At 50.9% G+C, this 27,908-nt stretch overlaps 1 protein-coding gene across 10 annotated transcripts in view; it reads left to right on the forward strand.

The window, feature by feature from the left end:
- Nucleotides 1-27,908, forward strand: part of RAB11FIP3 (RAB11 family interacting protein 3) — an 87,476-nt gene that overhangs the window by 24,157 nt on the left and 35,411 nt on the right. For 4 of the 10 annotated variants that reach the window (XM_077187121.1, XM_054643840.2, XM_077187122.1 and 1 more), the window contains one exon: nt 21,960-22,051. In XM_077187121.1, the coding sequence (XP_077043236.1) occupies nt 21,960-22,051 (92 nt within the window). Of the gene's footprint in view, nt 1-7,501; nt 7,654-21,440; nt 21,843-21,959; nt 22,052-27,908 lie in introns of those variants that run through there. The other 6 variants (XM_077187127.1, XM_077187128.1, XM_077187129.1 and 3 more) reach the window with 5 other exon arrangements.

Here is a 27,908-nt window from a genome sequence, read left to right on the forward strand (position 1 = left end):
GGGATCCCAGCCCTGCTGCCAGCCCTGCCCATGGAGTGTGCTGCAAGGGTGGAAAGAACCACCCTTCCCATACAAACTGTGCTGTTCCAGGAGTAAAAACCCCTCAAAGCAGTTTTCTCCTGTTCTTCTGTCAGTTGTCCATTCCTCTTCCTTCTCCCCAGTTCCACCCCCACTTTATTTATTTCTTTATTTACTGCAAGGGTGCTGAGGCCCTGGCACAGGGTGCTCAGAGCAGCTGGGGCTGCCCCTGGATCCCTGGCAGTGCCCAAGGCCAGGCTGGGCAGGGCTGGGAGCAGCCTGGGACAGTGGAAGGTGTTGGAGTTGAAATGGGATTCAAAAGTTACCCAAAATGGAGTAAGAGGTGCCCAAATGCTGCAAAAATGCAGCTGCAGAAAAGGTGATTGTGGGATTGGGACTCTCCAGACTTTGGGCTCCTCTTACTTAGAGCCTTGGAAGCACAGAATATCCTGAACTGGAAAGGACTGAGGGGAGGACCCAGTCCCACTCCTGCCCTGCACAGACCCCACAACAATCCCACCCTGGCATCCCTGGCAGTGCTGTCCAAACCCTTGGGGCTTTGAGCTCCCTTGCCACCCAAACCCCTCCAGGATGATTTGAGCTCAGGGCTGCAGTGTTTCATGGCAGCTCCCAAGTTTCCTGAGCAATTCCCAGCTGCCAGGAAGCAGGAGGAGCTGCAGCACACTATTAATTTGTAATAAATTGCCATTGGAGTAGAGCATTTGTGAAAGCCCAGGCTCATGTTTCTCCTCAATAATTCATCCCTTTGGTGTTGTGTTCTATTAATTGAATGGGAAAAGCAGATCCAGGCAAAGCTTTTAGGGGCTCTATTTATTAAATTTGAAAGAGATTGATATGTGTTTATTACAGTGGTTAGGAAGGGCTGAGCTCTCTAACAGCACATGGCATTAAATGGTTATAAAAGAAGCCCAGGGCAGGGAGCAGAGGAGGTTCTTTGAGTCTCACAGCTGAGCACTGCTCACATTGAAGCCACCTGAAGGATTTGCTGCTGCTTTTTAGACAGTCAATATTGATCATCCCTTTGTAACCAAAGCAGAGGTCATGCTGCTGCTGGGTGTGCCTTTTAACAAGGTTTGTTAATTAGCTGGACCTATTTTTAGTCAGGGAATGCTCTGCTGGATTTCTTGGTGCTCTGTAATTCTTGGGTCAGTTATAGAAGAGAGAGCTGGTGTCAGCTTGGACCTTTTGGTGTCTGTGTTAATGCAGGGTTTATTTCTGAGGATGTCCCACTCTTCTCTGCCTCTCTCCTCTCTGGGAGGAGATTTCCTGGGATTTGCTTGGAGCCTGGGAGCTGGGACTTCCCTGGAGCCTGGCAAACTGAAGGTGCAGTTACAAACCCAGCCAAATTTCCTCTGTCAGCTGCATTTCTCACAACTGCTTCAGGTCCCCTTGGCCTTTCCGTGCAGGATGCTGAGCTGTCTGTCTGTCCCTGTGCCAGGGCATGTCCCACTGCCCTCCAGCCTGGAGCAGGAGCCACTGAAGCCCTCACACAAAGCCCCAGGGCCACCTCTGCACTGCCCTGGGCCAGCTCTGTGTCTGTCTGGCCCTTGTCTGACTGAGAGGGGGCAGAGCACAGGGATGAGGATTTGAGGCTTTAAGGAGAGGTTTTAGCCACTCCTGGCTGCCTCCTGCCCTCCCACAGTGAAGGCTGGGTGGGAAAGCCTGGTTCTCTTGAGTGTAGATTTTTGTAGGTTCTCATGGATGTAGATGTTGTAGGTTCTCATGGATGTGGATTTCTGTAGGTTCTTATGGATGTTCTTTTTTTTGTAGGTTCTCATGGATGTAATTTTTTGTAGGTTCTCATGGGTGTAGATTTTGTAGGTTCTCGTGGATGTTGTTTTTGTAGGTTCTCATGGACGTAGATTTTGTAGGTTCTCATGGATGTGTTTTTCTGTAGGTTCTTATGGATGTTGTTTTTGTAGGTTCTCATGGATGTGGACTTTGTAGGTTCTCATGGATGTAGTTTCTGTGGGTTCTCATGGATGTTGTTTTTGTAGGTTCTCATGGGTGCAGTTTTTTGTAGGTTCTCATGAGTGTAGATTTTTGTAGGTTCTCATGGATGTTGTTTTTGTAGGTTCTCATGGATGTAGATTTTTTTGTAGGTTCTCATGGATGTGGATTTCTGTAGGTTCTCATGGATGTAGATTTTTTGTACTTCTCATGGGTGTAGTTTTTGTAGGTTCTCATGGATGTTGTTTTTGTAGGTTCTCATGGATGTCATTTTTTGTAAGTTCTCATGAGTATAGTTTTTGTAGGTTCTCATGGATGTAGTTTTTGTAGGCTCTCATGGACATAGATTTTTGTAGATTCTCATGGGTGTCATTTTTTGTAGGTTCGCATGGATGTGTATTTCTGTAGGTTCTCATGGGTGTAGATTTTTTGTAGGTTCTCATGGATGTGTATTTCTGTAGGTTCTCATGGATGTAGATTCTTTTGTAGGCTCTCATGGATGTAGGGTTTTTTTAATACCAGCTGTGTGGATGGCCAGGGAGTGCTTCCAGAGTAATTTACCAGTAAATTTACCAGTAAATTTGGGTAAATCACCCAAATACCAGTAAATCCAGAGGGTTTCCCTGCTCTGGGAGGTGCTGAGCCTGTGGCTCTCAGGTCTGGGGCTGTGGGGACACAGTTGCTGCTGGCACAGCTCAGCTCCCCATGGTCTCTGTGTTCCTGCTCGTGGCTGCTGGATCCCCTTGGCCTTCCCTGCTGATTATTTATGTTCCCGTCAAGGGGAACAGACACAGTTTGGGGTCAGATCAAGAAATTCTCTGTTATTTTTTCAAGTCTTTCTGATAAAGAGGAAAAAGTTGGTTGCAAGGTGCTTCTGTGCTGGAAGCTGCTGTTTCCTGCAAGGATTCCATAGGTAACTCTGCTTTTTTTGGTTGCAGGGAAAGGATTTAGATAGCCTTACAAAAAAGACTAAGCTGAAGAATAGGCCAAGAAACACTTGTAGTGTATTGTAATTAGGAAATAGTTGGCTTCTGATTGTGATGGTGTGAATTATAACATCTGTGTTGTCTCAGCCTTCACATGAGACTAAAAATGGAAGAAAAGTTTTTAAAATGCCTCTCAGCATTTTAATTTTTTAATTTTTTTTTAATTTAAAATTAAAAAAAATTAAATTTAAAAAACATTTAGATGGAATAATTTTTTTAAATGCCTCTCATCATTTTTAAAATTTTTTAAATGCCCCATCCTTGGGTCAAGAGAAGGCTTAGTCTGACAGGATGCCCTTGTCCTTCCCTGCTCCTCAGGGAGTGGCTTGCCTGCTTTTCCAATGTGTGGATGGTGCCTGAGGGACTGGGCAGTCTGCAGAGCTCAGAGGCAGTGTGGATCCAGCACTGGCAGCGTGGCAGGGGGGATAAATAACTCTGAGAAGTGGAATTTTACAGCCTTGCATTGTAAAACCTGAGAAACTGATAATGGAGGGAAGGCAGTAATGAAGGAGAGTATGATGTGTAAAAAAGGGGGTTTTGAGGCCCGGGGAGTTCTCAGCCAGAGGAAGACCTGGTGCATCTGGCTACCATTGTTGGATTAAAGGTTTTTTTTGACTTAGAGATGGGGTAACTGAGAAGTGTTTTAAAAATTTTTTATTTTATTTTCAGTCTTATGTGAAGTGTGAGACAATACAGATGTTATAATTTATGCTATTATAATCAGAAGCTAATTATTTCTTAATTATAATACATTATAAGCATTTCTTGGTCTATCAGGTTTTGGTACACTATACTGCAAATGTCTTAAAGCTAATCATTTAAAATTGCACTTCGTGGGTCTTACTACAATGTATCTTTTATGGTTCTGTTTCTCTAAAGTATCTAGTTTTATTTGTAAGGTTATTTTTTGAAACTTGTTTCTAGTTCTATTTCTCTCTTAATAATGTCTGTCTTATTCCATGGCATTTCTAAGATAGTATTTTTTATTTCAAGGTTTGTATACACATGTATACTATGTGAACCTTCTGTCAGGCTTTGAGAATTCTCTACAAATTCATTTCCCACATTTCCCTCTTTTTCTTGAATGGAAAAAATATTTCCAACAACCATCAGTGAGATCCAAGGGAAAAGAAACAGAGGGAGCCAGAGTGACTCCCTGCATCCTCACAGTGAGGAGCTCCAGCTCCTGGAGGATCTCCTCAGGATGAAACAGGAGCCAGGGGTCACATCCCAGCCCCTTGGAAAGCTCAGCCTGGCAGGAAGGAGCCTGGCTGTGGGCAAGGAGCAGCTCTGGGATGGGGCAGGGAGGTTCCAGGGGGCTGGAATCACAAACTGAGGTGCCTGGAGCAAGGAGCAGCTGCCCTGGGATGGGACAGGGAGGTTCCAGGGGGTTGGAATCACAAACTGGGGTGCCTGGAGCAAGGAGCAGCTCTGGGATGGGGCAGTGACATTCCAAGGGGCTGGAATCACAAACTGGGGTGCCTGGAGCAAGGAGCAGCTCTGGGATGGGGCAGGGAGGTTCCAACGGGGTTGGAATCACAAACTGGGGTGCCTGGAGCAAGGAGCAGCTCTGGGATGGGGCAGGGAGGTTCCAGGGGGCTGGAATCACAAACTGGGGTGCCTGGAGCAAGGAGCAGCTCTGGGATGGGGCAGGGAGGTTCCAGGGGGCTGGAATCATAAACTGAGGTGCCTGGAGCAAGGAGCAGCTCTGGGATGGGGCAGTGACATTCCAAGGGGCTGGAATCACAAACTGGGGTGCCTGGAGCAAGGAGCAGCTCTGGGATGGGGCAGGGAGCTTCCAGGGGGCTGGAATCACAAACTGGGGTGCCTGGAGCAAGGAGCAGCTCTGGGATGGGGCAGTGACATTCCAAGGGGCTGGAATCACAAACTGAGGTGCCTGGAGCAAGGAGCAGCACTGGGATGGGGCAGGGAGGTTCCAGGGGGCTGGAATCACAAACTGGGGTGCCTGGAGCAAGGAGCAGCTCTGCTCCTCTGGGCCCTGGGTGCAGGAGCAGCTGGAGGGGGGTTTGTGGCAAACAGGATCAGGCACAGCTGGGCCAGGCACAGAGCCAGGCCTGTGCTCACCCACAGAGCCCTTCCCTTGTCCAGGTATTGAAACCTTCAGAGCTTCAGACATACCTGGTGTTTCTGCAGGGGCCTCTCTGAACATCTCTGTGCTCACACTGCAGCTCACAAGGGTAAGGAGCAAGTTGTGTCATGCACACACATCCCAGGAGCTAAAACATCTGGAACATCTGTCTTGCAGGGAGCAGCTGCAGGGAAGGGGCTGTGGGAGATGCACACAGGGGCACTGCTGGAGGTGGCAGAGGCAGTTTGGGGACCTCTGTGCCAGGCAGGGAAAGGTGCATCCCTGGAGCTGCCAGCCTCACCCAGCCCTTCTGCCTTGGCTTCTGATCCCTGAACAAAGGGGCCCCTATGCACTGAGAACAGACAGGGCATCCACAGAGGGATGGATGTGTCCAGGAGCTCAGGGAGGGCCCCAGGATGGAAATAATCCCAGCTCTTTTTTTATTATTGTTAATTTTTAAATGCTTCAACTAAAAGCCCGTTGGGTTTGGGGAGATGGAAAATCCAGCTCAAGAGCCAACACCCAAACCTGGAAACTCTGAGTTCCTGTTTGCAAGGAGGGACACCTGGGAGACCCCTGGCAGTGCCAGCCTTGGAGGAGCTGGATCACAAATCCACTGTGCCAAGGGAAAGATACTCCAGGGGCTGAGTGAGAGGAGCAGGAGGAGCCCCTTCAGCTCCCCAGAGGCACTGCCAAAGGCTGCCTGGAGGGAAAAGCCTGGAGCTGGGAAGCTGGAGCAGGCAGGGCAGGATGCTGAGGAGCAAATCCAGGGCTGGGGGCTCAGGCTGTGGCTCTGCCTGGAGCCTGGGTGGGAGCACCACACTGTTCCTAACTGGAGCTGGCAGAGCCTTTGTGGGGCTGCAGCTCTCCAATCCCCATCCCAGGAGCATCCCTGGGAGGATCTCAGGGGGCATTTCCAGGGTTTCTGCTCCCCAAACCTTGGGAGGATCCCTGGGAGGATCTCAGGGGGCATTTCCAGGGTTTCTGCTCTCCAATCCTGGAGCATCCCTGGAAGGATCTCAGGGGGCATTTCCAGGGTTTCTCTAATCCTGGGAGCATCCCTGGGGGGATCTCAGGGGGCATTTCCAGGGTTTCTGCTCCCCAAACCTTGGGAGGATCCCTGGGAGGATCTCAGGGGGCATTTCCAGGGTTTCTGCTCTCCAATCCTGGAGCATCCCTGGAAGGATCTCAGGGGGCATTTCCAGGGTTTCTCTAATCCTGGGAGCATCCCTGGGAGGATCTGTGGGCTCTTCCCAGAGTTTCTGCTCTCCAATCCTCATCCCAGGGAGGATCTCAGGGGGTGTTCCAAGGGCTTCTGCTCTCTGATCCTGGAGCATCCCTGGGAGGATCTCAGGGGGCATTTCCAGGGTTTCTCTAATCCTGGGAGCATCCCTGGGAGGATCTGTGGGCTGTTCCCAGAGTTTCTGCTCTCCAATCCTCATCCCAGGGAGGATCTCAGGGGGTGTTCCCAGGGCTTCTGCTCTCTGATCCTGGAACATCCCTGGGGGGATCTCAGGGAGCATTTCCAGGGTTTCTTCAACCCTGTCCAGAAAGGTTGGTGAGCTCCTGGCAGCTGAGTGTCAGCTGGGAATTTCCTGAGAGGAAAGGCCACATGCAGCCCTTCTCTGAATAAAGGATGTGAGTGTTGTACCTTGTGGGAAAAATAGTAAAGGTAAGAAGAGACAGAACCCAATCCACCAATTTTTAGACACTTTTCAAATAACACACAGGTGAAACTGAAAGAAAATCCCCCTGTTTTAATTAGAAGCCCTGAGCTTCTCACCTTTACCATTTTTCCCACAGTACCTTAAAGGCTTAGAGCCAGGAGGGAGCTGCACATCAGCTCCCAAACCAGATCCACAGAGCTGTCCCACGTGCAGGCTGTGTGCCACATTCCCTGCTCCCACTGCTCTGGCTGTGCCTCGGGATGTGACAGTGCTCAGATGTCACCTCAGAGCCCAGTGTGCCCAGAAGCCACTCAGAGCCACTGCAGGCAGCACGTGGTGGCACAGGATGGCTGCCCTGGTGACCTGGATCCTGCTGGCTCCTGGGGCATTCCAGGCTGTGGGATACCCAGGAAGGTGTCCCCTGTTTGCTCTGTGTGGAGGTTTGGAGGTTTTTCCCCCCTCTGTAGGATCTGCATTGCAGATGGGTTTTGCTACGCAAAAGGAAAGCTTCCCTTGCCCAGGGATAATTGCAGAAGCCAAAGCTTGCATTCCCTTCCTCTCCCAATCCTGCAGTTATTTCTGTCTGTGGGCATCCTCAGCACCCTCTGCCCCACCTGGCTGCTGCAGGTGCAGTGGGTTTGCAACAGGGGGTGGCCAGGCCCAGGTGAATATTGCAGCTTTTGCTTTTGAGGAGGAAAGCCTTGCCCAGGGCTCAGCAGATGGAAGCAGAGCCCGTGTGCCTGTTTGACTGAACTCAGCGAGGAGCTGGCACCGCTCTGAGCACTTCCTACGTTCCCCTGGGATCTGCTGATCCCTGGATTCGTGCAGCACTGCTGCAGTGGAGACCTCCCTGCTGCTCCTGCTGCTCCTAACCCTGGCTGAAGCATCATCCACAGGGACACAGCTCCTTTGATGGCTGAAGGTAGGACAGATGCCTCTTTGTGTACAGCTGGCGTGCAGGGAACGGGGGGTGCTGTGAATGGGAAATCAAGATTGATTCATGAGCGAGAATAAAACCCAAATTGCTCTCATTATGTCTTCTGCTTTTTTATTTTTGCCTTTGCATCTTGCTGTGCTCTGGCAGATCCATATGGATGTGCTATACATACTGCTGGTGGGGATAAGGACTTTAGGAAGATGAGTGTTAATTCTGGCCCTGAAAGGAGTGGAGATTTAAATGGCTTTTTAAAATTTATATGGATACTTGAAAAAAATATAATCCCTGTGCTGTTCTTGGGAGCTGGGGATTCTGCTCATCTCTGTGGTGCAGGAGGAGGATTGTAGCACCAGGATTGTGCTTGTCAGGTTTGGGGTCCATGTGCTTGTCTGTGCCCCCTTCTGCCAGGGACAGGAGCAGCCAAGGCTTTCTCAAAATTAATTTGGATTTTTTTCCTTTGAAATAGTGGTGCTTAGAGAGTTATATTGGAAACCACTGGGCCTGCCCATAAAAATGTGTGAGGGCTTCACGGGGGTTCTTTAACCCGGGGAAAAGGAGGCTCAGGGGGGCCTTGTGGCTCTGCACAACTCCTGACAGGAGGGTGGACACGGGTGGGGGTCAGGCTCTGCTCCCAGGGAACACCGACAGGATGAGGGGGAATGGCCTCAAGCTGTGCCAGGGGAGGGTCAGGTTGGACATCAGGAGGAATTTCCTCATGGAAATGGTGGCCACGCCTTGGCAGGGGCTGCCCAGGCTGGGGTTGTAGTCCCCATCCCTGGAGGTGTCCAGGGGAAGCCTGGATGTGGCACTCAGTGCCCTGGGCTGGTGACAAGGTGGCACTCAGGGCACTGGGCACAGATTGGACCTGATGATCTCAGAGGTCTTTCCAGACTCAATGATTCTGGGGTTCTGCTGAGTCTGTAGCTGTGTGCTCTCAGGGAATGGGGAATTAGGAGCGTGAGGGATGGAGCTGAGCTGCTTTGGGGGGCTCTGTGGTCACAAGGACCTGGGGTCTGTCTCCATCCCTCTCCTGGCAGGAGGGTTGGTTGTGACCAGGGCACAGAGACCTGTGAAGGGCTGATGCTCTGTGGAGATGCAAACAGCAGGAGAACCAAGCAGGTGTGAACCCAGCCCAGCTGGAGGCTGATCCAGGGAAGAGCAGGACACAGGTCCAGCCCCAGGGCAGGGGCATTGAGCTGGGTGCTCCTTTCCTCCACCCCCAGTGTCCCTGGAGAAAAGTCCCTCTTCTGCTCCCAGGAGCTCCAAGATGCTCCTGAGTGTGTGGAGAACTTTCTCTCCAGCTGTGCAGCCCCCAGGATCAGCAGATCCTGGCTCCAGGCCTCTTCCCCATGGCAGGGTGAGCAGGGAGGTTTGGGTGTGCAGGGGGCATTTTCTGTTCCCCCTGGAGCAATTGCTGGGAGAGAGGAATCATGGAGCAGCTGGGAGTGGAACCACAATCACAGCATTCTCGAGCTCTTTTCAGTCCCTCTTTCTGCTCTAATACAGACATAGAATCATTCAGGTTGGAAAAGTCCTTTAGAATGATGGAATCCAACCATTAATGGATTTGCTGTAATAACAATGTACCAGGGCAAGGACTCGGGTGCTGATGGGGAGGGCACTTCTGGCTCAGCAGAGCAGTTTCTTCACTTGCATTTCTGTTTTGATTTCCATAAACACTTGTTTGTAGTGAATTCATCAGTGTGGCAGCTGGGTGAAGGGTGACAGGGGGGAGAGGCTGCTGGGTGCTCCATGCCTCAGAGGGAGCTGTGCTTCCCCAGAGCAGCCTGGCACATGACATACTGCATTGACCTACTTTTGGGAGAGGAGCACAAGTGTTGGGAGAGCTGTGTCTGTAGGCAGTTCTGGGATGAGAGCAGCAAGGAATGGCTCAAACACGCTGCTGGAAATTGCTGTGAAGGCTCTGGGGGCCAGGAATGGGAGATTGGCATGGGAATGTCTTGGTGTGAACAGCCAGGTGTCTGCTAAGGAAGGCAGGAGTCTTCCTTGAAGTGGGAAATGCAAACCCCCTCCCTCTGAATTATTATCATTTTGAAATTAAGAGGCGCTCTTAGGCAAAGATATGGGAGTACGAATAGCAGTTCTGTACTAGGGAAGAAAATAAAAATAAAATAAAATAAAATAAAGATGCAATAATACAAAACAACACTGCCAGAGTCAGAGCAGTCCCTGTCCCCTGTGTGTCAGGGGGTGGCACAGCCCCATCCCATGGGGGCTCAGCCCTCCTGCAGTGCCAGCTGTGGCTCTGCTGGAGCAGGGATCCTGCACAAGGGGGGAGTTTTCCTCTGCAGCTCCAGGGCTGCTGGAGATGGGCCTGGGCTCCCTCTGGCCATGCAGGGCAGCAGAAGCTGCTCCTCTGGCAATGCACTGGGCAAAGGCTGCTGGGCTGTGCCAGGCTCACATTGGATCCAGGTAGGAATGCTTGGCTCCTGCCCTGGGCAATGCAGCATCTCCCCATGGGATGCTGGAATTGGATCAGCCCTGCAGGGACACTCAGTGGCCATGGACAGCAGAGATCTCCTGCAGGGAGGATTGGCTGGGGGAGAGAGAAAGAGAAAACTGCCCATGGACAGCAGAGAACTGCCCCAGCTCTGACAGATGGGAACAGAACACACAGCCCCAGCCACATCTTCCAACCTAAGACAGAATCTCTGCCCCTCTGAGAATTCCTTCTTTAGGAATCACTCTCCTTTCATGAATTCCTGCTTTGGAGCATATGCCTGAGAAATCTGGCTGTGTCAGGTCACTGTCCTGGAGTGTAACAGGTCTGAAATACATCCTCAGTTCCGAGGGAGTTCTGGTTCGAAGCTGGGATTAAACCTGGGATCAAATCCCCAAAGAATCACTGTTGGTTCAGCATTCCTTGGGAGGGAAAAGCATTGCTGTGTAGCCAGATCTCCTGGAAATCAAAGCTAATTCCAGAGTAGAAAGACTTCCATGTATCCTGAAGTGAAGGAAACCTGTGGTGGCTTTTTAACTACAGACCATAACCTAACCTGATAAAGACAAAATCTGATGTCCAAAGGAAAGCAAATTTTTTCTGGGAAAGGAGGATAAAACCCACTGCAGGGACTGCCTGTTTTCCCAGGAAGATGAAAATAGGGAGCAGTGCTTTATTGGAGCTTTAGAGTAGTTGTTAATGTGAAAAACACACTCACTCTCCTGTGAAAATGTGAAAAGTTTAATGAAGGACAATAGGAAACAAGGACCACAGAGCAAAGGTAATTATGGCACTCAGCCAAGAGCACCATGTTATCCTCAGAGATCCCCCTTAAATACCTTTTAATTACATCAGCTCTTTGCATATTCATAGACCCTTATGCATAGTAAACTTTCCCCCAAACTAGTTTACATGTCCCAGAACTGTTTAGCACATCTCCTCCTTGGATCCACCTGTTCAGAGCATGGGTATTTCTTGGCTGTGGTTTTAGTCCTTTTTTGTCACCTCCAGTTTTTGGGACTTGGTGCACGCTGTCTTCAGACAGGGAGTGCTGATGGTTGGCAGATCTGTACAGGTGTCCTCATCCTGTGTTCATTGGGTGTTATCCCACCCAAACAGGCATTTTAACACAGACATACTTCCATCAGCTCTTTCACTAAGCTTAATTAACAACAGAAATACAAACTATATCTCTATAACAAAGTTACTTTTACATTACACATATAAAATCAATTTTAATATTTGCAAAAAGCCAGTATTATAATATGTATCTATAACATTAGCACGCTCTTCTCTGGAGATGATGACTAAAGAGAAAAGAGAGGCAGTTTCTGTTAAATAACATTTCTCCTCTTCCATCTCCTGCCTGTGTTTCTCCATTGCAGGATTCCCTTTCTGGGCTGTGCTGTTTTCCTCCACATCTGGAGCTGGAAATGCTTTTGGGAACTGGGCTTGCTTGTGGTTTGGGGAGTGCGTGGGAGGAGGCAGGGCTGGGCTGGGCTTAGCTGGGCAGGGCTGGGCTGGGCTGGGTTGGACTGGACTGGGCTGGGCAGGGCTGGGCTGGCGGCTCCACGTGGGTGTGAGCGGTGGTTTCTGTCCTGCCTGTTCTGCTGTCTCAGGTTTGGATGTTAGGCCACACTGAGGGGTTGTCAGTGCTTGGATCAGCCAGGGGAGGTGGGGAATGTGTCCTTCCTCCTGAGCAGGAGCACCTGGACAGGGCTCAGCAGATCCCTGGCCCAGCTTGGGGGAAGGAAAGGAGCCCTGCAGAGCTCTCAGCTGTTTCTCCTGAGGAATCCAGTCAATCCAGAGTTATTAACAAAGGGATAATTACTCACCAGGACTTCTGCTCCTCCCTGCCCGGCTCTGTCACAGCCTGGGGGCTGGTGAGTGTACTGGGTGACCTGGCACCCCTGGTGTGAAAAATGCCAGTCATTGTTTTTAAAATTTTAAAAGTTTATTAGTAATAAAATGGTTATAAAAATAGTTATATAATCAGAGTAATAAAAATTTGGACAATTAGGATTTAGGACAATATGAGACAATAAAAACTAAGAGTTATGGATGTCCAGGTACCTTTTCTGGGCAAAATAAGCCTGAAAAAGGACCCAGGTTAACAGAGGATTAACCCTTAAAAGCAACAGCCTGTTGCATATTCATACACCTCATACATGATGCATAAATTCCATTTGAACAAAGGATTCTGTCTGGGCAGTGTTAACTTCTTCTTCTGAATCTTAATGGCATCTTCAGGGCTGAGCAAGGCAGGAAGTTCGTTTTGTCTGATAAGAGAGCAATAAATTCTCTTTCTCTGAAAGGTTCAGGTGTCCTGTGGCTGCTATTTCAGTGCGAATCTTCTCTTTAAAATAAATATCTTACATAGCAAATTATATTATTACCTAAAACTATATTTAACACACTATTTAAGAAAGTTATTACAGCATAACTTTTTAATATAACACATATTCATTTTAATGTTTGTGGAAAGCCAATCATAAAATATGCATTTTTCACACCTATGACACCTTGACAGGCGGATGTGGCAAAACCTTTTTTCTCCAGAGTGGTTCCCTGGACAGGAGAAGCCGTGTGTGATGTGGATTTCCTGGAAACCAGGGCTGATTGGGAAGCAGCAGGTGGGGTGGTTCCAGTGGGCATCCACACACTGGGAAAAACCAATTTTCCCAATTCTCTGGTGTTCTGGCTGAGCACAGCTCACATCATCTCCCTCCCATTCTGCCTGTCCCAGGCTGTGTCCCCTCCTGGCCTGGTCCCTGTGTCCCTCAATGCCTTCACCTTCATGATCCTCTTTTCCAAGCTCTTACAGTCCAAACTGCTCCTGTAAATCACTGGGCAGTTTCTTCCTCTGTAGAACAGGAGGGACTTCTGCTAACGAGGCAAGAGGAATTTTTATTAATGCAGTTAATAATTGCAGAGAGCTCAGCAGAGATGATGTCACAGCTTCTAATAAAACCAGCCCTGATGAGGGTGGGCATTGGCTTGTTTGGATCCTGTTTCCATGTTTGGAATCCATGATCTTGGAGGTCTTCTCCAACCTGAGCAATTCTGTTTGTCACCTCTCAGCCCCTCCGTGCCTTCCTGGAGCCCTGCATTGAAAAGGTCCAATTCCTCCCTGTGCTCCTTCCCCTGCAGGGGAGGGGTCAGGCACAGATAATGGCTGGGAAAAGGATCAAAACCCAATTTTACAGAACCCCCCTCCATGATTTTGTTTTGTTTTAGGTGATGTTTCCTATACAGAAGCCAGTTGGAGCAAAAGCACTTTAAAGAATGCATCTCCCCTGTCCTTCAGTGACAGGTGGCACATGGTTTGGCTCTGCTTCCATGGGATTTTCTGGCAATATTGGAGTTAGGGGAAGGAACAGGGAAGGGGATTCAAGCATGCACCTTCAGGAGCATTCTCCTGCTACTCTGCATAGCTTTTAGGGGATTTTGGAGGACTGGGACTTCAAAGTGGCACAGGGGCTGCTCAACCCTCCCTGTAGCACACAGGACATTTTTGAGCAGCACAGTCATTGTTTCCAAGGGATGGCTCAGAACTGTGGAGCACCATCTTGGGGAGAATTCTTCCTGCAGGTGTAGTTTGGTGCTTCTCCTCTTAGGTATTTTCTGTCCCTAATTTCCCCTAAACCCAGGCTGGGTTCTGATCAGGACACAGAGGGCAAGTCTGAGATCAGAGGCTATATAAATAACTTTATAAATAATTTCATTGGTGATTTTGCAGCTCTGTTGTTGAGGCTGGAGCCTAGGCTGGAGCAGGGGGTGTCTGCAGTGCCTGCCCAGGCTCACAGCTCTCCTGTCCATCACTTTTTTCCAGAGGCACCTGGGTGGTTCTGATCCAAACCACTCCCCAGGGCTCAGTGACAGCTTTGGAGAGGCTGGCCATTAATTGTGGTCAGTTTTTGGTGTGGCTAGTGGAGGGCAGAAATGGCAAGTGAGACCTGACTGACAAATACTAATGCCTGCATGTTGATGGAAGTGCTGTAGGTGTTGAAAGTGTTCCCTTTGATCCTCGTGGGTCTGGAAGCTGTGCCTGAACCACTCAGGCATTGCTGTGAAAATGAAATTCAGCCATGCTTGGAGGTAAGAACATTGTGAGCATTTCCTGGGCCTGGAGTTGGGAGCTCTGAGCTGGGGGGGATTGAACTGGGTTTAATTCTTATCCTCATTTCTCCATGTGGGCTGGAAGGCTGAAGCCTTCAGGATGGAATGGGGGCATCCAGTCAGTCCCAGCCTGTGGAACTGCCTGGTTTCTGCCTGTCTTATTTGGGGTGTCACCACCTTGGGTCTATTTGAGCTCCTGAGTCAGGCTTCTCTTTGATTTTATTTTGCTTGTGGGACAATCTTATATAAATATAAATATATAAAAGAATATATAAAATAGAAAATATGTATATTTTTATATTATATAAGTATAAAAATAAAATATATTAATATTAAAATAGAAAATATATTAATATTAAAATAGAAAATATATTAATGAAAATATATAAAGGTAAAGATAAGATATCTAAAGATAAGATTGTCCTCTGCAAGCTCCTTGGTTTGGAGCATCTCAAGGGGCTTCTGCTTCAGGGTTCTCAAACCCTGGACAGGAGAGTGGCCCTGGGTGTCCCCAAGGTTGTGTCAGCACTGCTGTGCTCCTGGGAGCTGACTTGGGATGTTCTGCTGCTTCCATGAGCTCCTTCTCAGGTCCTGCCTCAGTGTGTTCCCAGAGCAGGGAGTGCAGGGCCATGGGCAGTGATGAGTTTTGCAGTGCTGGGTAAATGGCTGGGCTCGATGATCTTGGAGCTTTTCCAGCCTTCAGGATTCTGTGATCTCTGTCTAAAAATCCAGCTTAGTTTGCTGAAGTGTGGAGATTTGGAAGTAGAAGAAGTGAAGGAGCTGGAGGACATCAGGAGGTCTCCTCACCAGCAGCAAGTGCTATTTTGGAGGCTCAGTCTCTCCATCAAAGTGGCTCTAAGCCACTGCTGGCCCCAGCCAGCACCTCATTTTCCACACCTCCGGCAGTGAGCCTTGGTTCCTGCACAAGCCTGCAGGAATCTGAGCTGGATTTGGTGACTGGACACTCTGAAAAGGCCACTCAGATTGCTGGGAATCAAAAATGAGACTCCGTGTTTTAAACTCAGCGCAGATTCCAGGTGTTAAACTCAACTCAGCACAAATTCCAGGTGTTGAACTCAACACCCAATTCTAGATGTTAAACTCTGCACAAATTCCAGGTGTTAAAACAACTCAGCACAAATTCCAGGTGTTAAAACAACTCAGCACAAATTCCAGGTGTTAAAACAACTCAGCACAAATTTCAGGTGTTAAACTCAACTCAGCACAAATTCCAGGTGTTAAACTCAACGCCCAATTCTAGATGTTAAACTCAGCACAAATTCCAGGTGTTAAAACAACTCAGCACAGATTCCAGGTGTTAAAACAACTCAGCACAGATTCCAGGTGTTAAACTCAACTCAGCACAGATTCCAGGTGTTAAAACAACTCAGCACAGATTCCAGGTGTTAAACTCAGCACAGATTCCAGGTGCCAGGGGTGGCCTCCTGCTCTGTCTCTGGGGCAGATCCTCACCAGGCCTCTGGGATGAAGGGAGGGCAGCTGAATTTGTGCCTCCAAAGGGCCTCCATGGCATGAAGGGAATTCCTTTCCATGCTGTTTGTGGAGGAGGTGCAGGGCCTCTGCCATGGGGAGGGGATCAAAGGGAATGTGTGATGAGCCCTGGTCAGTGAGAGTGATTGTCACATTCACATTTTCTGTAAAATTTCTTTGCCCAGGATTTTTCTCCTGGGAAGCTGAGAAGCCTCAGATAAAAAGGGAAACAAATTCTTATCTCATTTGATTCTCCAGTGTTTTGTTCATGTGGAATGTGTTTGGAGATTGTTTACCCACAGGTGATGTTTCATTGGGTTCTGCTGTGAGTTGTTTTCACTCTTTGTCCAATCAGGGCCAAGCTGTGTCAGGACTCTTTCCAGAGTCAGTAGTTTTCATTATTATCTTTTTAGCCTTCTGTAAGTATCCTTTCTGTATTTTTTAGTATAGTTTAGTATAGCATTCTTTAATATAATATAGTATCATAAAATAATAAATTACCCTTCTGAGAACATGCAGTCAGACTCATCATTCCTTCCTGCCACGGGGCACCCCACAAATACAAGAAGTGATGCTCAGGACATGAGGGGCTGCTGAAGAGCTTTAGCCAGGCTTGTGTAAGCAACCTTCATTGTGCCACTGCCTCCCTGGGAGCCTGGGCTGCCTTTGCTCCCTGCCCTGGGGCATTTTTGGGAAATGATGGTTTGCAGCAAGTGCTGCTGCTCTGTCAGCCCATCTCTGGGGGAAGCTGAGCTACAGGAAAGCATGGGGCAGAAAGCTGCTCTTTTCTGGGAGCATCAGGTTATAAATGTACTCCTGGGCCACTCTGGGGAAGGAAAAGGGGGGTGGGTGAGATTGGTGCTGGCTTTATCCCACAGGGATCACTCCACATGGCTGCTGGAGCCTGAGACCCTGAGCTGCCTCTGGAAATACTGGATAGTGGCTTCCCCTGTGCAGGATCCTCCTGAATTCCCGCAATCCTCAATCCTTGGCTGTGTGTCTGTTGTTTTCCAGCAGCATTCCCAGTAAGGGAGCTGGATTTATATAATTTGTTCTCACTTAAGCTGGATTTATAGAATTTGTTCTCACTTAAGCCAACCAGAACTTCATTTTGCTCCTTTTTGGGGTCTGTTTTGTTCTGTGCCACTCAGGCAGGTTCCAAGCCTTATTCCCACACTGATCAGTGCAGGTCTGTGAGCTCACAAAATCCATCCTGTTGGAATCCCTCGGGCCTGGAGGCTCTGTGGCTTGCAGCAGTGTGCACAGTGTGTTGGTAGATGACTTAAATGCTCCTGAAAGGCTCTTTTTCTAGGTCACTCCTATATGAAGCTGATAAAACTGGCTCTGTGTGACCCATGTGTCACTGCTGTACCCACAGCCCTTCACTCAAGGTGCCTTTCCACTGCCATCCTTCCTTCTGGAAGCAGTTTTTAGAATCTATTTCAGGAGCTTTATCCCAGAACTGCTGTTCCTGAGGGTTCCTGGGAGAGCCCAGGTGACTCTGGCACACCTGAGAGCTCTGAAGCTCAACAATGCATGGGAAGAGGTCTCACCCACCCCCATGGAATTATTTAGGTTGGGAAAGCCCTCTGAGATCATTGAGACCAACCATTCCCCCAGCACTGCCAAGGCCACCACTGCCCCATGTCCCCAGGTGCCACATCCACACGGCTTTTAAATGGTGGCTTCCAGTGACAGGACAAGAGGAAACAGCCTCAGGCTGTGCCAGGGGAGGATCAGGTTGGATATTGGGAATATTCCTTCATGGGAAGGGATGGTCAGGCACTGGCATAGCTGCCCAGGGCAGTGGTGGAGTCACCATCCCTGGAGGAATTTAAAAGTCGTGTGGATGTGGCACTTGGGGACATAGATTAATGGTGGCCTTGGCAGTGCTGGGAGAGCAGTTAGACTTGATGACCTGAGAGGGCTTTTCCAGCCTGAGTGATTTGATGATTCTGTGGTGGTTTAGCAGTAAAGCTGCCTGGAAGGTCTCTCAGAGCCTGGTTTTACCTTTCAGGTTTTTGGATGTTTATGGATATGACTGGCCTGGCAGTGGGAGTGATGGATTGAGCTGGAAGTGCAGGAGAAGCTGGTCATGGACACTCAGAGGACAAAAGGCAGTTCCTGATGCCACCCCCAGCCCTGGGCACAAGATGGGTTTGAGCAGAGTAGTGCAGAGGTGACCCCAAATGTTGTGACCACATCAGCTCTCAGTGGAGAAGGATAAAGAGAAATCAGGGATGGGTGTAAGCAAGGAAAGGCTGCTTTGTGGTGTGAGGGGCAGGGAGAAGGGCACTGAAGCAGGGCAGGGGTCAGCTGGGACTTGACTTTAATGTCCAGGGTGCAGAGCAGAGGGAATGTGAGGGTCTGAGCTCAGCCTGTGCCACAGATTGAGGCTATTGAGTGCTGCTGCTGGTGGCCCACAGCCACCCCTGGCTCTGTTCCTGCTGTGGGGGGAGCAGACCCCTCCAGCTGTCACCACGTGGCTCCCTCTGCACCTGGGGACAGTGCTCTCCACATGGGGAGTGCCACTCCACACCAAAGGTCTCCGATTTTTTGGCTCCCGGGGTTTTTTGGCTCTTTTGGGCAGGAATTTGTGAGCCTAATGCAGGCTGTTGTGCTGGCAGACTTGCAGGCTCTCCATGGCAACTCTCCCTATACACAAAGCACCATATGGCTTTTTTTGGAGGGGGAGGGAATGAATCCAGCAGAGAAATCAACCTTTGTTTGTGGTGCTGTTTGTCTTTGCTCTCTGTGACTCACGGGGAGGTGGAAACATGGAATGCTGGCTCCTGAGCATGGCTTGTGCTGGCCATGCCACCACCAGGGTGCAGGTGACCTCTCAGATGGCCTTTCCTGCATTTTTACACTGGAATTTGCTGTAAAAATAAACCCATGGTACACAGAGACCCCCTCTTTGGGCTGGGCTCTCTGCACACAGATGGAGCAACAAGGATCCCGTTGATGCCCAGCATGTTAATCCCTGAAGGGCTGGGAAGGCTCCAGAGCTCCTGGTTTGGGTAGGAGCTGGGCAGGAGGCAGGTGATGGATGGCAGGAGCTGCCTGTGCCTGTGCTCTGCCCACGCTTCACACCCCTGATTCCAAAAGGAAGCTTTCACTTGCCTGCAAATCCTCCCTTTTCAAGCCCCTCTGGAAGAAACAAGGAGAATAAATATCTTTATATATGTCTGTAGAAGAGTAGGAAGTGTTTGTGTGTCTACTTGGAGGGGGAGGAAGAGAAATGATGAAGGAATAAGGAGAAGGGAGCAGCCTGTGCCTTTGGGATATGGTTCCAGGGGCTGCTGTGGGGTGCAGCAGGATCTCTGGAGATGGCTGGGACCTGACCACTGCCTGTGGTGGGCAGGAGAGGTGCCTGCCTGTCCCCTCTGGGTGGTGTGACACAAGTTGCCTCCCAGGAGCACTGTTTGGTTTTGGTTTTGCCCTCAGATGTGGGTAAAGGCTTCTCTTGGTGGCACCCACTGAGGTGAGCAGGTCACTGTCCCCATCCCCTCCCTGCTGTCAGCCACCAGGCTCCAATCCCAGCACAGCACCAGGGATGATTAATGGGAAAACTCCTCCAGATTGTAGGCTCAGGCTCACAGGGGGAGCTGTGCAGGTGGGGACAGAGGGACATCTGGGGAGAGGGACAGTGCCATCTTCAGATTATAGAATCATTAAGGTTGGGAAAGACCTCCAAGGTCATCAAGTCCAAGGTCCTCCTGTGCTAGCCCAATAGTCAGAGCAGGAATAGCCTTGCCCTGAGCAGGGTGCCCAGGCAGCATCAGCATTTCCAGCTGTATCCCAGGGCCCTGCTCTGGCTTTGCAGCTGGAGGAGAGCTCAGAGCAGCACCACTGCTGCTGCCACAGTGGGACAGCAGTGGGATGTTGAAGTGACCAGGAGCACCTTTCCCCTGCTGCAGCCCTGACCCTGTGGAGCACAGCATTGGGTCTGGCCCTGGAAAAGCAATTTGGGTCATTCCTGGAGTGGATTCACGGCCTGACCCTGGGAGTCGGGCCCTGGTGGGGGGAGGGATCATTTCTTGGTGCCACAGGTTCAGCTTCTGCCACCCCAGGGAACCCCTCAGGTTGGTGGCTGCAGTCTCTCCTGGGTGCCCACCTGTGTGTGCATTTAATGGTCAGCTGAGAGGCCCTGGGGATGGTGTTTACATGGGAGGTGTTGCTGCAGGCCCATGCCCTAATCAGAGATTCTTGGAATGCTTTGGGTTGGAAGAGACTGTAAAATGCATCTCATTCCATGGGCAGGGTCACCTTCTACTGTCCCAGGTGCCCCAAGCCCTGCCCAGCCTGGCCTTGGGCACTGCCAGGGATCCAGGGGCAGCCCCAGCTGCTCTGGGCACCCTGGGCCAGGGCCTGCCCACCCTCCCAGGGAACAATTCCTAATTCCCAATATCCCATCCAGCCCTGCCCTCTGGCAGTGGGAGCCATTCCCTGTGTCCTGTCCCTCCATCCCTTGTCCCCAGTCCCTCTGCAGCTCTCCTGGAGCCCCTTTAGGCCCTGGAAGGTGTCCCTGGATCCTTCTCTCCAGGCTGAGCACCCCCCGTGCCTTGACCACCCCCCAATCCCTTGACTTTTTACCAGATGTATGAAATGACCACAATGAAAAATGGCCTTTCTTGACACCTGGAGAGGGGCCCAGAGCGGGAGCTCTGCCTGTGAGAGGCTGGAACTGTCCCATCTGGGCAGCCACAGCAGGACAACCTGTGTGTCCCTTTGAGGGGCTGGGGAGGGGGCTCTGAAGGGCACAGCAAGGTGCCCCCTGTCCCCCCATAAATCCTTATGCATTCCCTGGGAGCATGGCCAGGTGCCTCCTCCTCCTCTCCGCGCCCGCTTCCTCAGCAGCCATGGCAGCTCCGAGGCGTGTGGGCTGTTTATTTTGGGACTGCAGCACTGCTCCCGATCCGGTGCCTCCCGCCCGGGATCTAGGCCGTGTGCCGGATCGGCCATTAGCTGCTGCCTGAGGGAGCACGGGGAATTCTCGCTCCTTTCCTCGCTGCAAGGGCCGGGAGCAGCGCTGCGGACGGGGCTGTGGGCTGGGAGGGGGAATTCATGGGGAGGCTCTCTCCACAGGAATTCATGGGGAGGCTCTGTCTCTGCAAAGCTATTTTTGTGTGGACGTTCCTGGTGCATGTGGCCACAGGAGGAGCAGAATTCATGTGGATGCTCTGTCTGTGCAAAGCTCCTGTTTTTGTGTGGATGCTCCTGGTGCGTGTGGCCACAGGAGGAGCAGAATTCGTGTGGAGGCTCTCTCACTGCAAAGCTCCTGTTTTTGTGCTCCTGATGCACGTGGCCACAGGAGGAGCAGAATTCACGTGGAGGTTCTCTCCACAGGAATTCATGTGGAGGCTGCAAAGCTCCTGATTTTGTGTGGACGCTCCTGGTGCATGTGGCCACGGGAGGAGCTGAATTCGTGTGGAGGCTCTCTCCAAAGGAATTCATGTGGAGGCTGCAAAGCTCCTGTTTTGTGTTCCTGATTTTGTGTGGACGCTCCTGGTGCATGTGGCCATGGGAGGAGCAGAATTCATGTGGAGGCTCTCTTCACAGGAATTTATGTGGAGGCTGCAAAGCTCCTAGTTTTGTGTGGATGCTCCTGCTGCATGTGGCCACGGGAGGAGCAGGATTCATGTGGAGGCTCTCTTGCTGCAAAGCTTCTGTGTTTGTGTGGAGGCTCTCTCGCTGCAAAGCTCCTGGTTTTGTGTGGAGTCTCTCTCGCTGAAATCTCCTGTTTTGTGCGGTCGCTCCTGCTGCGGGCGGCCGCGGGAGGAGCAGGCGCCGCACCGCGGAGCTGCAGCCTCCTTCCCTTCCCTGCCGTTCCCATGGCACTTGGCTGTCACACACGCACACACATCCCAGGCATTCCCTGCCCACAGCGGGATTAAAGCCTTCTGGGAGAGGAATGAGAGGATGCAGGGAACGGAGATAGGGAAAGGAATGGAGGGGTAGGGATGAAGCCAGGAGCCAGCCCCATTGGAGCAGCAAGGGGTTTGTAGTCTCTGAGGCAGGGAGAAGCGCGGCCATTGCCCTCAGCCCTGGGGCAGGTGGCATGTCTGGGAGCACAGGCCCTTCCTGAGGGCTGGAGGCGCCGGTCCGTGCACACAGAAGCTCCTGTCCCACCGCTGTCACACCTCCCAAACCCACCCTGGGCATGAGGATACAGATTTCCCTCTGGGTGATTGCAGCTGTGTGTTTTTTCCCCCTGCAGACCCTGACAGCCAGCTGTATGATATGGGATATACCCCCGAGGAGGAAGCCCCGGCCTGCCCCGATGAGTTTGATGATTTCGTCACGTTTGAGGCAAGTATGAGCTCTGTTCGTTCCCATAAGTGTTGGCTGCACGTGGAGTGGGATTTGGGCATGGAGGCTGTGCCTGGGGAGAGGGGAGTGTGCTGTGACAGGGCTCAAGGATGCTGAACATGTGAACACAAGTTCAGCCTCTGGGTGATGGGCCCAGAGAAGCTGCACCAAGCATTTGGTGCTGTTTAAGTTAAAATTGGTGTTGATGAAACTGAAAGAGCAGAGCACAGTGCTCTGGGTGGAAAGGGAGTCCCTTTCTGTGGTGAAACACTGGTGACATGGGAAGGGGACCTGCTGCTCTTGGGTTTGTCTTTCTGCTGGAGTTTCTGAGCCTGGAAAACCTGAGCTTGGCTTTGAGATGTACCAGCCAGGAGAGGCACAACAGAGTAGGCACAGCAGAATAGAGGCACCAAATGCTGACATTTGGTGCTGTTTGGCCAGTAAAAGGCACAGTGGAGGACAAAAATCTACATTTTCTCTCTATTCTTGGGCCTGATGAAAGCTGTTTCTCTGATTTGGGTTGTTTTCCTCTAGTTAAATTCTCCATGCCTTGGTTCCCTCCTGCATTCCTTTCCACAGGAGCACGTTGCAGCAATCCTGCTCTTCCCAGCTGGAAAGGACAGACCTCTTGTCTGTGCCTGGGGGTTTTGGGCTTGGCTTGGAAGGCTTCACCCATTCCTGCTCTGTGCCTTCCAGCCTGGAGCAGGAGGTGCTGCAGGAGCCTTGGGAGCAAAGGGATGGCTGGGTCCCTGTCCCATGTGGGGACTGAATCACTCCCCTCTGCTTTTTCTTTTCCAAGCTTGCCTCTTCAGGGGTGTGACACCTGGGTCATGGTAGCCTGGCTGTCTTTGGGGTTGTCCTGTGCAGGACCAGGAGCTGGGCTCTGATCCTTGTGGACCCCTTTCCACTCAGGATATTTTATGATTGTTTGTGATTTTTATCACACTATTAGTTGCTGGTAATGAGACTCCTGACCTGCTTTGTATTTGCATGCAAATGTATTTATTTATATTTGTGTGTATTTTTGCTTGGTGTAGTCTGTAATACATCATTTTGGACTTGTGATTTCTTGATAAAAGGTTAATGATAGCCTGGGTGTTGGGCAGCTGGTCCTAAAATCATGGAATTATTTGGGTTGAAGGTACCTTAAAGATCATCCCATCCCATCCCCTGCTATGGGCAGGGACACTTTCCACTGGCCCAGGCTGCTCCAAGCCCCATCCAGCCTGGCCTTGGGCACTTCCAGGAATCCAGAGGCAGCCACAGCTTCTCCAGGCAAGGCTGAATATTGGTTAATTTTTCTTTTTTGAAAGGTAGTTCCAAGTCCCAGGAACAGCTGAGGAGAAGTGGGACAGGAGGGCAGGCAGGGAGATGGATTTCCATGGTTTTTAGGTGGTGCAGGGTCACATATGTGCGTTTTAACACTGGACTGAGCAATGTGGAGGCTGTGACAGGAAAAGGCTTTCACTTTTTGCTCCTCAGACCTGTGTCAAGGGAGCATCTTGCCTGAGATTCCAAGCAGGGATGTTTTCCAAGGGCTAATTTAACATAGATGAGCTCTGTCAGTGCTGGGAGCTATTCTGGGCAGCAATACCAACAAGGCAGGTGTGTGCCCCACTGGGATGAAATACTTCTGCTGCTGGGCCAGCCTTTCCTTGTAAAGACAAGGTGACCCAAAGGAAAAAGGTGCTGAGTCCTGAAATCTCCTTTTCCAAAAGACCTGAGTGGATTTTTATACTGAATTCACATCTAAGGGACAGCTCTACGTTTAACATGCCGGGGAAGAATTATCCTTGTTGTCTTGGATACATGATTTGAAATCATTTCCAGCCTGCCAGGATTTCGTAGAGGTTCTGCAAATGAGAACATGCTCAAGAAATACCACTCAGCCTTGGGAGTGTAAAAATAAACTGGAGTCTTGGGGAGAGGGGGTTTTTGTTCTCTTCTGGCTGAGCCGTGAGCTCCCAACGTGCCTTTTATCCCACACGTCCTGGAGTGCTGTGCTTGGAACGCTGGAGCTGGCCCAGGGAGGAAGAAGCTGTGGCACAAAGCATCCTGCTGGGAGCAGCAAAGGTGTGTTCCTTGTGGGAGCACTGGGAAAAGAGCTGGAGAGGGCTCCAGCATTGCCTTCTTCCTTAGGTGCAGCAGGGAATCAGCCAGGCAGAGAACAGAATAAAGAGCTGTTCCCAATACCTGGAGTCCCTCTTGCTTGGAGTCTCCATAAGAGATGAGGGGGGGAAAAAAAAATCACCTTTCAAATTGAAACTATCACCTTTCTTCAGAGTAAACTTCTCACTGCACCAAGCAGCAGTTTGGGCTCTGGGGTATCCCTGTGTCAGCCCTGGGAAGATGCTGCACAAGGACACTGAGCTAAACACACCCCAAAACACACCTGGGACACCTCAGGCACTGCCTGAGCCCCTCTGGCTGTGGCAGGGCCGTGGGGGGAAGTGGCACAGCTGGGATTTCTCCTCCCCTGTCACATCAGAGCTGAAGGAGTTGCTGCACTTGCAGAAGTGCTGGGAGCAGTTTGTGGTTATTCAGTGGAGCACTGGCTGTGGTCCCTCTTAAAGAGCCCAAAATCCCAGTGGCTGGAGTGCTCAGCTCTTCCAAGGGCTGGGGTCTGACAGGAGCTTTTCTCCTCAGTGTTTGTTCAAACAAGTGTAAACAAGTGCTTTAAGCAGTCTCCAGGAAAATGTCTTCTCTTTGGTAATGAGGTTGCTCTGCTTGATGAGTCATGTCCTGTTCTGATGACTGTCATCAGGAGAGCTCAGCATCCATAGAAAGCCCTGAGAGCCCAGAGCTGGGGACTTTGACCCAGTGTTTGCTCTCCAGAGAGAACCACCAGCACCTGCTTCCTCCAGGAGGAGGCTTTGGAAGGGGACAAGGTGTGAACTCAGGAATTTGTAATGTTGGATACTGCCCCAGTTCAGCCACTGGTGTGGCTCTGGATGTGCCATGGATCTCCTGGCTCCTCTTGCACCATTCCAGGAGTGTCCAGCAGACACCAGTGGCTCTGGATGTGCCATGGATCTCCTGGCTCTTGTGGCACTATTCCAGGAGTGGCTCTGGATGTGCCATGGTTCTCCTGGCTCCTGTGGCACCATTCCAGGAGTGGCTCTGGATGTGCCATGGATCTCCTGGCTCTTGTGGCACTATTCCAAGAGTGGCTCTGGATGTGCCATGGATCTCCTGGCTCCTGTGGCACCATTCCAGGAGTGGCTCTGGATGTGACATGGATCTCCTGGCTCCTGTGGCACCATTGCAGGAGTGGCTCTGGATGTGCCATGGATCTCCTGGCTCCTGTGGCACCATTCCAGGAGTGTCCAGCAGACACCAGTGGCTCTGGATGTGCCATGGATCTCCTGGCTCCTGTGGCACCATTCCAAGAGTGGCTCTGGATGTGCCATGGATCCTCTGGCTCCTGTGGCACCATTCCAGGAGTGTCCAGCAGACAGGGCTGTCTGTTAAGGTGCTTACAGAGAGGATTTCTGCTCCCATGGCTCCACTGAGACAGCAGCTCCTGCAGCCACGTGGCTTCTCATGCCTCCAGCTGGGCTTGCAGGGGGCTCCTCCCAGTTTCTGCAGCTCTTCTGTGACACATTCAAGAGGAAGCTCATCCCTGGGCACCCATCTGGAGCAGAGAGAGCATCACCTGCCTGGGATCCCCTCCCAGTGTGTTCCTCCTGCCTCAGGTGGAAGCGTGGTGGTTGCTGGGTGAGAAACCACCAAAAACTAATGACAGCCTTCCTGCTTTGTCAAAGTCACATTGAAGAGAGCTTGGATCTTTTCCATCTGGACACCTGAGCCCTTTTTTCCCCCAGGCTGGGCTGGCACAGCTTGGCTGCTGACTGCCTGGAAGGTGGGAGTTCTCCTTGCATCCCTTGAGAGCTCCTGTGGTGCTTGTGACTCAGTGCTGAGGCAAGGACTCGTTTGGAATGCTCTGGGGAACATGGAGGGGAATTTGGAGTTGGTTTTCTTGGGATCATGGAATCATTTAGGCTGGCACAGCTAAGGAATGGAGCTTGGAAAGGAACTCCAAGCTCAACCATCAGCCCAGCACCACAGGGATACCCACTGTGCCTTGCCCTAGGGTGAGGCTCTGCCCCTCTGCTCTGCTCCTGGGGCAGTGCAGAGGGGGAAGGATGACTCTAGAAACAGGAAAACGAGGCATGAAAATGCTGGGATTGGGCTGGGATGGGCATGGAGCTGTAACACTTCAGGTGGGCTGGAGAAGAGGCACAGCCAGTGCCCTGTAAAGGCTGCCTGGGAACACCATAAATACCCCAAATAGGGATTTTTAGCCCTGGCACTCGTGTTCTGGGCCAGCAGGGTCAGAGGAAGGCTCTGGTTGAGCTCTGCAGGACAGGGCAGCGTCAGCCCTGCGGCTGCAGTGCCTTGTGCAGGACTGTTGCCCTCTGCTGGGCAGCTGCCGTGGCTCCTGCTGGAAGCAGCCAGGAAAACGCATTCTGCACAGCCACGAGAGGGGAATTTGGCTTTCCCTGGACGCCTGCACCGGCCCAGGCACGTCCCCTCTGGCTATTTGTCTAGCAGGGAGTTGTACAGCAGGGAAGGAGCGGATCTGGGGAGGAAAATGGGACTTGGGCACGTCCCAAGTTTTGTGTATTTTGGGAGTAGGAGTTACTCCTGGCTCTCCCAGCCTGCCTGCCTGCCTACAGGTGCAGCTGGGAGAACTCCAGCTCAGAATATTCTGTGACATTCTGTGCAACACTGAGCAGCAGCTTTAGGGCCAACACATCAACTCTGTGAAAATTTAACTCTGTTAAAGCCAGGGCTGTTTTCCATGTTGAGCAATTGAACTTAAGGCTTCTTTGAGGGCAAAAATCCACATTGCTGTGTTTCTCCAGCTGCTCAGAGCTTCTGCAAAGGGGACCAGGGACTTGCAGAGCCCCAGCTGTGTGTTGTAACACAGAAGCTGTCGTGGGAGCACGTGGGGGCCTGCTCCCAGAGGCATCACTGTCATTCCTGGTGCCTTGTGTTTTGCAGGGAGCCCTTGTGGGGTGGCTGTAGGATGTTGTAGTTGAGATGGTCACAATACAAAGCCACACCCCATTTTCAGAAAGCTTCAAACCTGTTTTTATTCTAGCATGCATGCTTTTTATACATTCTTACAAAACTCCTACATTTACACTTTACTCATTGGTCAGGAAGGACAAAGAAAGTGCTCATTGGAATAGACAGTTGCAGGTTTCTCTTATTTTTCCTTCTTTCTTTCTTGGTTTCTATGTCAATGACCTCGGTAGGAAATTCTTCCAGGGGCAAACATGGATCCTCTTATCAAGCTTCTCTCTGGCTCACAGGAGTCACTGTAAAACCTCTTCCACAGGAGGAGGCTGCTGCAGGCTCCTTGTGTCCCCTCCTGTGGACCTTCTGAGCCCTCCTTTCCTAGTGCAGAATTCTCAGGAAGATATTTTCCTTCCCAAAGGCAGAGCTGGGCCTGGTGAGCACAGAACCTTTGGGAGGGCCCTGCTTTGCAATCTGTGGCATTTTAAGTGAGATTTTTTTTCCTCCTCTTCCTCTCCATACCACTGTTACCACAGGGTGCATGTCTGGCAGGGACTAGCCAGGCTGAAAAGATGGGGTTGAGCTTTGGGAGCCCCTCTGAGCTGTGCAAGGGGCTCAAAGCACCAGCACAGGCCTGGGTTCAGCTGTTCCCTGGCTGTCCTAACCCAGCTGTGAAGGGCTTGTGGTTGGAATGGGGACGTGGAGGTGAGAGCTCAGGTTTTCTGTACCAGAGCCATTCCCACCTTCTGGAATGGCCTCTGCTCACAGGGCTGACCAGAAAACACCATGAATGAAATGGTCACAAACCTCTCTTCAGGGGCTGGCTGCTGGA

The sequence above is a fragment of the Agelaius phoeniceus genome, chromosome 16, assembly GCF_051311805.1.
Source record: "Agelaius phoeniceus isolate bAgePho1 chromosome 16, bAgePho1.hap1, whole genome shotgun sequence".
Taxonomy (NCBI): Eukaryota; Metazoa; Chordata; class Aves; order Passeriformes; family Icteridae; genus Agelaius; species Agelaius phoeniceus.